The following is a 14,063-nucleotide window of genomic DNA, read 5'->3' as shown; positions in this document are numbered from 1 at the left end:
AATAATGTGTGATTAATGTTCAAATGGCTTCTTAATAGTCATCTAGGCTGCACACTCTTTTTGGTTGTTTTTAAGCCAGGGTTTCTCTATACAGCCCTGGCTGTCTTAGAACTAGCTCTGTAGATGGGTCTGGCCTCAAGCTTAAGAGATCTGCCTGCCTGTGCCTCTCAAGTTAAAGGCATGCAGCACTACCACTACTACTCAGTAGCTACATAGCCATAAGAATATTTAAATTGAAAAGTTTTTGTTTTATAAGGCAGCATTATGACATTCCAAGAAAACTAAGATAATGAGTAATTATTCTTAACAGTGGTACTTTTACAATGCTCTTTATCAGAAAACCATTATAAGTAATAATAGGTGGTTATTTAGAAAAAAATAACATGTATATATGTGATATAGGGAATAAATCATAATAATTTAAATGAAAAAGACTAGTAAAAAAATATGTAATTCTTTTTAAATGAGATGTGATGACTGACTTTTTTTAATGTTACAATGTTATGGAGGACCATAAACATGCAGTTCTTTTTAATTAGTATCTAACCTCAAAGCATTATAAAATTTTAACTTGTTTTGCTGAGCAGTGGTGATACACATCTTTAATCCCAGTGATTGGAAAGCAGAGGCATGTGGATTTCTTTCAGTTTGAGACTAGCCTGGTCTACAGGGCTAGTTCCAGGACAGCCAAGGCTATACAAAAAAATCCCCTTCTAGAAAGATATCTGACTGGTGTGTATGGCTTTTAAACATGGGCATACTCAACTGTAAAGACAGAAACTGACCATCTTCTTACTCAACACTTGTTCTAAAAATCCTTTCTCACATTATATTAAGAGGTGAGATATATGTAAACTTTCCCAACTCAGAACCTTCTACCCCTCACTTCATTATACACATTTTAGTCTATTAGGAGAGTGTGCACTCACATAAAATACAAAGACCATACTTTGTACTTTCCGTCCAATTCAAGGTATTGCTAATTGCTGGGTAATTTTTCAATAAATGAATGACAGGCGGCAAAAGATCTGTTACCTCAAAAAGTAGTGTTAAAAGCAAGATTCTAGTAGCCAAATTGGAGGCCTGTGGCAGGGTAGCCATCTGACTAATCCATTCTGAAACTGTTTTTGTGTCACTTGTTGTTAGAGGAAGAGCAGCTTTAATCAATACATCAGCAGCTTCCCACACCTAAAAAGGCATAAAAATAGTCAAGTCACATACATTATCCCAGTCTGTGCCAGTAAAACCTTTAAGCATATTCCCTTCAACCTCAATATATTTTCAGGAAAGTAGAAATCTATGGTTGATGGTAGAGATTCAAAGCTTGAAAAGAAGGCATAATCATTAACAATCATTCTAAACACCTATGATGTTTTTTCTTTTGTGTGTACCATCTGGGTTCTTGGTACTGCACTTTACCAGGCTTGGCAGGTAATTGTCTTTTACATTTTGCTAAACAAGGTATTTTTAAATTGTATTACATACAGAAAGCCTGAATTCTAAACCAAAGGACATACCAAACTTTTCCTGTTATAGTCAACTTTCAAAAGGTTCTGCCAATCTTTACTACAACCAACTACTACAATGTTAGAATAGTAGATAGGTTTTAATTTTTAAAATTAAGCCTGGCAGTGATGGCGCATAGCTGTAATTCCAGCACTCTGGGAGGCAGAGGCAGGCGGATTTCTGAGTTGGAGACCAGCCTGGTCTACAGAGTGAGTTCCAGGACAACCAGGGCTATACAGAGAAAACAAAAATAAAAATGTATGCTCTGATTAGCTCCCCAGAAGAAACAGAGGCACTTGACTGGAAAAAGACAAATTTTAGACTAGTGTTGCTCAGTGTGTTACAGCCTCCACCCAAGTTTTGTGAACTGTCGTCCATGCCATGCTTCAGTGATAAAACTGTCTTCAGCTCTTTCTGTTCCTGTGAGTAACCCCTCCACACATTTTCCTGTGATATACCCACCACATTGGTTCATTAAAAAAAAAAAACAAAACAAAACAAAAACAACTAAGCAATCCCTATGTTTCCACTGTCTCCAAACTGATTTCCTCTTTCAAATTATAGCCAATGAAAACAAAAATCTTAATGATTTAAATACATAGAATGACACTTGTTTTTTGTCCCAATCCAAAAATTAGAACACAATTATCTTATAATGGAAGAGGAAACAAACACAAAAAATAGTAACAAAACTGGGTCAAATATCCATCAAAAAGTCGTACAAAAGAGAAAAAAAACAGCAATATGAGATGTAATTTAGCTCAAACATACGACTTTAATTCTAAGTATCAAGAGACAATTTTTGTGAAATAAATTGAGGATAACCAATAGAGCTAGATTGCAAACAAAATACAAACATCATTTAGAATGTAAGGCTTTTCAGAAATGAATTTCTGGTACTTTGAGAACTTACTTGGTTGACAACCTGCTTTAGAATCATATCACGATAGTCAGCTCCATTACGTTTGATAGCTGTCATGATCAGATCACAAACACGGTACACTGTATCAGGTAACTCATCAAGAAGATGGAAGCAGCCTGGTAACATTGTGTCTGTGAAAGTGTGGAGCTCATCTTGTTCCAAGGGGTCAGCATCTTGAAACTTCTCTAGACATTTAGCCTCTTCCTCTTCTTGTTTTTCTCGAGCTTTACGTTCTTCTTCCTCCTTCCGACAAGCAACTTCCTGGAGATAGAAAAGGAAGTGGGATAACATATGCCAGAGGTAAAGGATAAAAAAATTAACTACCTGACAAAGTGATTGAATATTATCTACATGCTGAAAAAGTTGAATATTTCAAAAGGGCATGGCAATGAATGTAACAATAACTAAAGACGCAAGATAGGAAAAACAGACTACGAGCACCCAAAAGCATTGTCAGTTGAAATATACAACATTGTATGTACTATTCTCCAGAAAACTCATTTTAGACCCTATCTAATGTTTCTTTCCAGTGTGGTAAATTTAAGTAACATTACATAGCTAAGTCTGGACTACTGATTACTATTTGTTCCACTTTGGGTTTTATTGACAATGGTTGATGTAGGGTTGCTTAAGATTAGACCAAAAGGATGAGTTGAACAAGTATTTACTCCCCTGACTTTTCCTACCATTGTACAGTGATCACAGAATACAAACATAGGATTCATAGAAATACAGATTAATGGTTCAAGATACTTTTGAATGCTAGACTTTAGTTACCTCAGGTGACTCTGCCCTTTGATCCATTGGAATATCCTGTCCCAGAGACATAGCAATTGCTCTCATCATCTGGTCCTCTTCTGACATGCTAAGATCCTACAAAGCAACAATAAAGAATCTAATAAATATATAAATCCCCAAACAAGGAAACCTAAATAAGCAAACCCACCTCATAAGGAAAGGGAATGAGCCTGGAATGTTGCTCTCTCTAACTGAACCAAAGTAAGGTTTACGTACTAACCACTACAGGGACAATCGGGAACATTACAATGGAAACAAAGGATAGAATGAGCTCTGCAAACAAAGAGTAAAAAAAAAAAAAAAAAAAAAAGAAGAAGCATGGCCAGGGAATAGAAGATACTAGCAGTATATTCTGAAACTTTGAGAGTTAGTACATAAAGCATAGGCTCAGCAGCCAAAGTAATAACAGTAAATTGTTAAGATTTTTCTGTCAACTCACCCGAACAACTCCTCCTATGATCGGAGGAGGGTGGGTTAAAAGGTACTCTGTTGCTTGTTCCATTGTACTGGTATTCAACAGTGCCTCCATAGCATGTTCTCTTGTGAAACCCATGTCCATGAGCTATATTTAAAAAAACAAACAAACAAAAAAACAAGAGCCCAGAACAGAGAAATAAATAAAAAAGAGCAAAAAAATCAAGAACCAGCTTATTTTATGTAAACTAACAGTATATATTAAGTCAGGACAATAATTTCTCATTAATGTTCCTTTCCCTTTGGTAGTTATGTAACAACCAAGTATTAAAGCTGCTTATTGATGTAAACAATATACTTCTCAACTTCATTGTCTCAAAATGGAGGCCAGGTAGATGGTTACTATAATTAAAAGACTTGATAAAAGACTTGAGATAAACAGCAGTATAAATTGGTACCTATTTTCTGAATTAGAAACTTATAACAGAAAATCTATCTACAAAACTGATCAAGGATGTCAATTATCAGAAAGTCATTGTGGGATATACCTAAGAGTTTGCATATATTAAAAAATTATACCAAAGCATCCAACTGAGAGCAATTTCCTGAATGAGAATACATACATACATATATATACATATATATACATATACATATATATATATAAAATCTCAAACTTCCTAAACATGAACTTATTTTTATAAAAGTAGCAATGCATAAATATGACAGATTTAAATAATAAAACTTCATACTTGAAACTGTGAGGAAGACAAATTCTAAGTATCTAGCATGAGCAGAAAATGCTGCTCCGCAAAGACATGGATCATATTAAATAAAACAATCTTGGTGCCAGACGTGGAAGGGGCCCCCAGTTAAAGGGTGCCAGACATTAAAGGGAGCCCCTGGTGTCCCTTTAAACAGCACAGGATATTATTACCTTTGGTTGCCAATGAAAGACTAGGTTGATAAGACCCCATTGCTGAAGATATAACACACTTTGGTTACAGGACACAGAAATCAAATTATAATGGAGCTACATTATATCTTGTTGCTGGCTAGCTTTCACAATGCCAGAAAGCGCTATTCAGGTCACTTGGGGAGAAAAGTAATTAACAGACTTACCAGGCTGTGAATCCAGGCATGCTACAATACAGACCCCATGCAATGGTGGCATGATTATTATGGAGGTACCTAACTGCTTCCTCATTGGATTTGAGGATTGGTCCACAGGAGGGAATTCATGCCTAGTATTGTATACCTGGTCAAAAGCCCATGGCTGAGAAAGTCATGTTGTTAAGCTGCCTTTAAAATATTTATACCTATAGATTAGTGTTGCATTCAGCCTTTATCAGAAGGTTCCTTTTTGTTGTAGGCAATAGTTAATGCAGACTTTTACTCCAAGTATTGATAGTAAGTAATTTCAAGTGCTCAGCCAATAATAATAAACCCACCCTCCAAAGTCTTGGGGTATATGGTAGAAGAGGGGTCAGAAAGATTTTAACATGGAAGATGAAATGGAATGCTTCTCAAATGCTGCTTTCTGGACATGCATGGCCCTTGCACTCATGAACTCACAAGAGTTGTAGTTACCTGAAACATGATGAAGCCAATGAACTAAGGATGGTGAGGGGTTCACAAAGCCCCTCCTCTAGCTGAGGAGCTATTGATAGTTTGTGGCTGCTGGGGAAGAGAGAGTAATTCAGGGTCTGGCAAATGTTAAGCTTTCTATGTTCCAGTGGATGGCCATATACCTACATACATACGGTCAGCATTAACTGGTCTCAGTGGGTTATTAAATAAATGAAAAATAGAACATGAAGGTAGGAGGGAAATGGGTTGGGGAGACTTGGGAAGGAGGTTGGAGGGGTGGCTATGATTAAAATATATGTATAAAATTCTCAGTAAAAAAGTGAGAAAAACAATGTTAAATTGTTTGAAAATGCTCCCCCCTCTTTGGTTTTTAATTTTCAAAATGTAATTATTTTAAGGTCATACAGGTTTAATGAAGTTTTTCAAAAATATTTTATAGGAGAATATATTTAACTATAACAGTTTGCCTTATCGTTTAGCCAGAAAGTAGTTGACAGTACTATCAAAAAAAAAAAAAAAAAGTCTTTGTAGGTTCCTGAAAACAATGTAGTTAATATGCTTATGAAAATACAAATGTTTCCTGCACATAGCACTCGGACCACACTTTTCACCTTTCCTTACTAGGAAAAAAATGATTTGAGAAAATAAAAAACAAGGAAATCAGTGGTATGAAAGCTTAGAACATTTACAAGCATTGTCTGAAGTCAATCTTGTCTACAGTGAGATGAGGTTAAAAAACAAAATTTATAAGCATTAGATTCTATAATATTTATAATAAATATATAATATTTATATAATATTATATAATATGTAGGGCTTGGAATCTGAGGATAGCACTCTACCTGTTGTAGCTGTTGCTGGTTGACTTGAGGTTCTCTACGGGCGCCACCTTCTTCTTGGCCTACTTCTTCTTCTCCTCGAGATCCTTCCTTCTCTTTGCTTAGTCTTTCTCGAATCACAGGTTCCCCACGGAGAATGTGGCACAGAATGGCCAGCATAGACTCTGCCATTCGTCCCCCCATATACTTTAAGTGGCTTCCGGTTCCACAGGTTCTTGATACAAGTAAAGGCTGCCTGTACGACATTTGAAAAGTGTATGATGACTTTCCCCATCAATTCAAATCCTCAGAAGGAAAATAGACATGCCCCTTCTACAATGAGTCAGTTACAACATCAAAAAATTAGACTGGCATTGAGATGGAGGGGTGAGAGCATTTAATCTAAGAAAAAATCAATCAGAAGCATATACTTCATGTTTATAGCAGGAAAACTACAGCTTTATTCCTTTTTATAAAACAACAACAACAACAACAACAACAACAAAAAGAACCAAAAGAAACCTTATCGGGAAAACAAATCCATTTGTTTTTTCAAAAATCAAATTTTATGGACAAAGCATAGTGACAACTACTTAGCGGGAGGAGATCTTTCCCTTTGGTTTTAAAAATGTAGAATACTCACTTTTTGAGTCACTACAAGGAAGCGAAGGGCACTAAATTGTGGAAAAGTCTGGACTCCTCCAGGCAGTTTGGCAGGCAACGAATGTGGAGATTCAAGCACCGTAGTGGGATTTACCATCTTTTCTACAAGCATAAGCCAGGCATCTAGGAATTCTCCTGTTCCATCAGGTAAATCTGAATGTTCCAATCCCTCAGAAACAGGAACTTTTCCTCCCATGGATAGAGCCCAGTTGAAAGTTCTAAATTCAAATAAGACAAAACATGTGAACAGAATAGTAACAAGTATTTTACATTTAAAAACTACTACTGCACTGGTACTCCACCTTTTGTCTGTTTGGTACACATTTTTGTTTTTTTTAGGTTATAATTATATCAACTCTTCCTTTCCTCTGCCTCACTCTAATAACTCCCATATACTACTCCTTGCACTTTCAAATTGATGGCCTCTTTTTTCACTGCTACATGAATGCATATACATGTACACTCATATATATTAATAAGTTTCACATGTTCAATAAATGCATATTTTCAGGGCTGACCATTTATGCTCTTCACTAGGGAAGAGTGTATCCTATTCTCAGCATTTCTTAATTGCCTACTTAGATCTTTGAATAGGTTTGAGTCCTTGTGACCTTCACCCTATACTTTAGAATGTCTACTGTTGTCTTTTTAAAGATCATGTATAGGTTGACACACTTGGGAGACACTATCGTACAGCCTCTGATGTTAGTAGAAAAACTAACAAGTCCCTGATTTTCTGGCTCTTCTGATTTTTCTACCCCTTGTGCCACAATCTTCCATGAACTTTAGGTACACAGTTATTTTGTAGATGTATCCAATAGGACTAGGCTGCACAACTCTGCATTTTTAGTGGATGTGGTTTTCTGAAATGGTCTTTCTTACTGCAGAAGAAATATTCCTTGATGAAGTATAAGGACTGTATGTATTGAGTTATGTTCAGGAGAAGTTATTACTTTTAATGTGCCATTTACAAATGTTTTAAAAACATTTACTTAAAAGACTTAAAAACACCTACTCAAACTTGTTAAGTTTATCTTAAAATCTTGACCAAGAAAAGTAAAACAGAAAAAAAAAAAAAAAGAAAAGAAAAGTAAAACAGACAAAAAACAAATTTACTGTACTCAAAGAAACAAAATTAGATTTTTTTTAAAAAAAATGTGTAATGGGAATAGACAGCCCAATATAAAAGCAGAGATTCTATATACATTCATGCACATAGTTTTTCTTTTTTTACTTTTATAAGTGTTTAATAACGTGTGGGTGCTTATTGCTAAGCAAGAAGAAATCAGATGCCCTAGAACAAGAGTTACAGGTGGTTTTAACCAAGATGGCAAATAGGTGTTGGGAATAGAACTTGGGTCCCCTGAAAAAGCTGCAGGTCCTCTTCTCTGCTCAACCACCTCTTTAGCCGAAATGCAGAGACTGTTACTTCAGAGGGAAATCCATGGTTTTCATAAAACATAAGATGATACAACTAACATTTCTCTCTCTCTCTCTCTCTCTCTCTCTCTCTCTCTCTCTCTCTCTCTCTCTCTCTCTCTCTCCCCCCCCCCACCATCAAAGGATAAATGACCTTGAAAGCTGTCATAAAGTAAGCCACATAGGAAAGATCAAAGTGCAAGAAATGATTCTTTGTGAAGCAAATGATCCTTACTCAAAAAGAGCATTGTGACCACCAGAGCAGAGAAATTTCTGCAGCATAAGGTGGTAAGGATATTTTCTCTCATCAAAGAGCATTGGAGATGTGAATCCAACTGAACAGATGAAGAATGTCAGCCTAAAAAGGAAAAAACAAACATTTTAAAGATATACACAAAATCAATTGGAAATTAAGTGAAAAAAATATCAAAGGAAAAAGTTAACAAAGCATTAGGTGAAAGATTAGTTTGGCACTCTGGTGATACCTGCCACCAAAATAAGAATAAAAAGGTTACTTAAATGCTGTTTTAAAATAAACCCTTTAGAAATTTCCATGTTCTATAATATATATATATATATATATGTATAAATGATTTCATATGGAATATATATAATGAGAAAGCAAGAGACTGAAACATACATATTTATTGCCACTTTCTACTCCTTTTTTTTGTTTGGTTTTTTTTTTTTTTGGATTTGGTTTTTTCTGTATAGCCCTGGCTGTCCTGGAACGCACTCTGTAGACCAGGCTGGCCTCGAGCTCAGAAATCTGCCTGCCTCTGCCTCCCAGAACACTGGGATTACAGTCGAGCGCCACCGCCCGGCTACTTTCTACTCATTAAAACTAAAATAGGAACTCACCTGAAGCGGGGAGTAGGTGTATATGGTGGGGGCTGCCATGATAAGCCTTTTGTTAGTAGCTTAGTGAGGGCGGAAGCTGTTGATCTGGCAGCAGGCGTTGGTGCGGTGGTGGTACTGGCAGCATGATGGCTCCTTCTTTGGCGGACAGGAGAACCCACACAAAGCTTAACAAGGAGTCCAAAGAGCTCAGCAAGTGCTCGGCCTAATCTGGAGGAAGCTGAAACCCAGAAGGTAGTATAATTCAATAAACTATTCACACAATTTTAAAATATCACACCTATGTTCCTATTTTTAAAATAAATTTTATTATCAGTATTTTTATCGTATGTCTGTAGGGCAGAGGACACCATTTAGAAGTCTGTTCTCTCCTTGTAGCTTTACATGGGCTCAGAGATTATCATAAATGTTCTCACTTGACTTTCCATCTGGGTGTGGGAGATCTAAGGAGGCTCATTTACACAATAATCACTTTAGTCATCTAAAACCCTTTTCTCTATAAATTAACACAAAATACAAACACAAATATAGAACACAGGTTATAAATAAAAATATAAATTGTGTAACACATAAAAGTATAATATAACCTATATATTCTATTTGTGCTTGCCTTAAAGATCACCGTCAAAACCTAGTGAGATGACTCATCTATAAATTACATAAATTCACATTGCATAATTTTAATCATCAAACAGGCTTCGCCCGAGCTGAGTTCTGGCAGACTCAGAATCAAAAACCCAATTGAATTTAAGTAAACAGGAAAATGTAACCAACATATGTTTCTCTCAGTATTACTCATACATGAACAGATAGTGAAGCAGCTCAAAATATATCAAAGCTAAGAAAAAAAATGCCTGATCACCAAATAAACAAAACATGGTTCCAATCTGCCACAGAAAGCCCAAAATGTGCCACGAGAAACCCACAATGTTCTTTCTAAGGCCACAGCATTCAATTAACTATAATAAGTGAGAAACAAAAACCATCATCTAACTTTACTTCAATTCAGGTACAGTTAGCAAAATCCATATTAAAACAATCATGAATAAAGATAAAATCTTTAGGATTTGAAGGTCATTCTCTACTTGCTTGAGGAGTTAGATCTTCACTTTCTTATTCTATCTTAAGTAGTACAAAACAGCAACTATTAATAAATGCCGGCCATCATATGAAAAGGCAAAAGATGGCAAAGACAACCATTTCACATCAATAGTAAGTTTTGTATCCTGCTAATGCAGCCAAAGAAACTTTAATAAAACACAGGAAAGTATGGTACTGGACAATCAAAGCAAAAGGAGACTGTGTTTAACCATAGAGTTACTACTAGAGGCAGAAAGTAGGATAACTCTTATACTTTATGAAAAAAAGTATCTGGTGGACTCAGCAATAAGATAGTTTTGGGTACCTCAGTGAGACATTTCAGCAGAGTAATAAGAGATGCCATTTGCAAAACTGCAGTGCAAATAGTGGTAAATTTAAAAGGGAGCCGGGCGGCAGTGGCACATGCCTGTAATCCCAGCACTTGGGAGGCAGAGGCAGGTGGATTTCTGAGTTCGAGGCCAGCCTGGTCTACAGAGTGAGTTCCAGGACAGTCAGGGCTATACAGAGAAACCCTGTCTCGAAATAACCAAATCAAAAAAATAAAATAAAATAAAATAAAAACGGAGAGTAGATAAAGGAAGAAATTATCTTTTATATCTTTAGCAACTGGTATGGAGCACGTGATACAATAGGGATTTAACAAAGTACACGTGAGAGTCACAACATTCCTACAAAGTTCTTATATCAATTATAGAAGCTCAAAGGGGGAGTCTGAAAAATGGAGAGTCACACTGACCTGACAGCAGCGGCTTTATTTGTTTAATTCTTGCAGCCATGGCAGGTGTGATTTTAGATTTGCCCTTAGAATCTGAAGAAGAAGGTTCATCTGTCTCCATAGGTGCCAAAGTGTCACCATCTAGTTCAATTCCTTCTAATAAACCCTGGGCAGAAGCATCCATACTTCCAGCAGTTCCATCCTGTTCTCCGTCTGTAGAAGTAAAAGGGGAGTAATTAGATCAAGCAGTGCTAGCTCTTACCTGGATCCATTTTTGAAGGCACTCAAAAAATAGTTATCTATGGTGCTTATCCCTATTTAAATTCCAATTAGTTCTTTTTTGTTTGTTTTGTTTTTGTTTTTTTTCCAATTAGTTATTAAGTTTAAAAGATCAATCCAAACCAACCTTCCACGGTATATTTGAAGCTATTACTGAAGTTGTACTGTAAGAATCTTATACTTAGTTCAAACTAAACCTGAACATTATAGTATGCTGCTGGACAATTTTATTTCCCAGGATTTAATGGGGGCTGAAAGGCAAACTTGTATTCTCATGAAAGTGCAGCACCAACCAAACCCACACACTTTGGAGGTAAGTTCTCATGATGGTTCCAAACTCACTATATAGTCAGAGGTAACGTCAATCTGCTGATCCTCCTGTCTTTACACCATAATTTTAAAGATTGCCAGACTTTATCTATGTGTTCCCAAAATTGCTCTTTAATGGTTTTAAAGAACTATGACTTCTTTGTTAACCAAACTGCTAGAAAGGAGGTGGTGAACATGTAAAGACTGACCTAGCCAACCCCCTCTAAATTGTTGGGAGAAGCAATTCTTTCAGGATTTTAATTTTATCCCTAGTACTTAATAAATTTTATTCTTTGAGTTATATTTGAAATGGACGAAAGTTTGAGATACCCATTTTCTACAAAATTACCTCAGAACTCTGTATATTTATTCTCAATCTTTCCCACCACTCCTTAAAAAAGCTGCTCTAAATTCTTTTGTTTTCAGGTCTATCAATTTAAATTTTGGTTGCTTAGGTTTGATTGTGGGAGCTCAGTATTTTGAATTCATCTTAAAGAACATCTAGTAAGATTTTTATACAGAGAAATGTCTTCATTATTTTTCAGGGTTTTTTTTTTGTATTTGCAGTAAAATTCAGGTCTTTAAAAATCTCCAAGAAAACTTGTATTCACCAAGGTCAGAGAATTTTATGTTATTTCTGATTATGCTATTATGGAACTCTCAAGGCAATTAAAAAAACATAGGATAACTTCCAACGCACTACAGTCTAAAAGAAATAGAATGTAAGCCTTACATCTAATTTTAATTGAGTATCCATATTAAAAAGTAAAAATTTTCCATTAACAAATCACTTAATCTACTATGATCAATACTGTTATTCAGAAATATGAGAAAAATTGTTTTCCCAACAGGTTACAGAGAATTTATACTAAAAATTGAGAAGTCATAAACAAAATATTACTGTGTCTTTAGGTAAAATAATTGTCAGTACACTATTTTGTATTTATGAAAAACAATATGCATAGACTTTCATTTTCCTAAACAGCTAATAAGCATCTCGGCATTTACAAAACCAAGATTTTTTTTTAACCTAAAACACTCTTAAATATACTCAGGAAGAACATCTCAAATGTTGTGTATTATTTGGTGGCTAAATATGTGTTATGTCAATATTTATTATAACATATGTATGTTTTTACAGAACATTAAAAAATCTAAATAATTAAAAAATAAATCAATGAAAACTGAAGAGTAAGGATGACAATGAGCTAATTAAGTCTCACAATAAGCATATAACCTGTGGAAGTCACAGGGACATAACTTAGAAGTATCAGTCATTACATTTTAGTTTCTTACAGTTACCTGATCTTTTTCCGCCCTGGGTCGTACCTGCCTTCTCATCCTTTGGAACTAGTTTCTGCATGTCCGCTTGGCCAAATTCACATCCAGATGGTAGGCTACAACAAGGGAAATAATCAAACAAACAAAAAACCAAAACAAAAAGAAGTGCTATTACAGTTTACTTAATATTCTGCAAGGTACTTGCTTGAGCTATACCTCTAACAGCACTTAAGTGATCCTAAATGCAATAAAAAGATTCTTTAAATAGCAACAAACAATTGCATTGTGCTAGCAACAACCATCTCCAGGAAATCAAATAAAACAGGCACAAGATGTTATAATTTGTCAGTTAAATCCACAGGCTAGAAAGTAGTAAGGACAAAATACTGGAACTTTTTAATCAAACTCACCCACCCTGTTCCACCTTTGTCTGATAGAAAAACCAAGAGAAATATTAAGAGGAATGAGCATTCTCTTACCTGTTGGGGGTACATAGAGAGAGGAGGACAGTGCTTTCCCACACCAGAGAACAGTATAACTGGCTTAGCTTGCTCAGAACACTCAAACCCAACTGAGAACCCCACTGGTTTACTGAGATAGAACGAATTTCACTCTGCAACCAAAGGATAAGTATTTTTACATTTGAGATGGTCTCCAAACAATTATATTTTTAAAATGTTATTTACTGTTTGACACTATATTATCTGCCTATAATCCCAGCACTTTTTGAGGCAAGAGATAATGAGTACAAGCTAGGTCTGGGCTTCATTATAGTGTAGCTGGTAGAAAATGCACACTTGCCCAAAAGCAGAAAATGTTTTTTGAACTGTTGAACTACTTTTTGCAATAAATTACTGAGACATAAACATTGGAAAAATAGTGAACGCACACACACACACACACACAGAGGCACACTATTTGCTTTCCTTTACCACATGTATATGAGTACCTAAGCTTGTGGATTCTAGAAAACCACCAGTTCCTAAGGTGCTGACCAATTTGAGACAATTTTTGGGTAGCCCACAAGCTCCAAAAATATACCTATTTTTACAGTGCTGGGATTGTAAGCATGAACAAAGCTGTCAGGCATTTATACAGAATTTCTGGGGACTGAAACTCAGGTCCTTGCTGGGAATGGTGGCACACGCCTTTAATTCCAGAGGCAGAGGCAGGCACATCTCTGAGTTTGAGTCCAGCTTGGTCTACAAATTGAATTTAGGGACGAGTCAGGGTGACACAGATAAAACCCCATCTGAAAAAAACAAACAAAAAACCCCCAACAAACAAACAAAAAAGGAAGAAAACTCAGGTCCTCAGATTGACATAGCAGGAAATTTGAAACTGAGGAAGCTTCCCAGCCTCCACAGCAGTTTTCTTTATGAACAAGAAA

General features: G+C 35.8%; 1 protein-coding gene across 1 annotated transcript in view; it reads right to left on the bottom strand.

Moving 5' to 3' along the window:
- Huwe1 (HECT, UBA and WWE domain containing E3 ubiquitin protein ligase 1) overlaps window positions 1-14,063 on the bottom strand; it is a 130,066-nt gene that overhangs the window by 42,986 nt on the left and 73,017 nt on the right. Inside the window, 12 exon segments of the mRNA XM_052171018.1 lie at window positions 1,036-1,188; window positions 2,420-2,689; window positions 3,206-3,301; window positions 3,666-3,788; window positions 6,073-6,249; window positions 6,251-6,304; window positions 6,692-6,929; window positions 8,366-8,488; window positions 8,992-9,208; window positions 10,826-11,017; window positions 12,695-12,789; window positions 13,153-13,286. Coding sequence (XP_052026978.1) covers window positions 1,036-1,188; window positions 2,420-2,689; window positions 3,206-3,301; window positions 3,666-3,788; window positions 6,073-6,249; window positions 6,251-6,304; window positions 6,692-6,929; window positions 8,366-8,488; window positions 8,992-9,208; window positions 10,826-11,017; window positions 12,695-12,789; window positions 13,153-13,286 — 1,872 coding nt within the window.

Source organism: Apodemus sylvaticus, chromosome X (assembly GCF_947179515.1).
Source record: "Apodemus sylvaticus chromosome X, mApoSyl1.1, whole genome shotgun sequence".
Taxonomy (NCBI): Eukaryota; Metazoa; Chordata; class Mammalia; order Rodentia; family Muridae; genus Apodemus; species Apodemus sylvaticus.
This window is presented reverse-complemented; position numbering and strand designations above follow the sequence as displayed.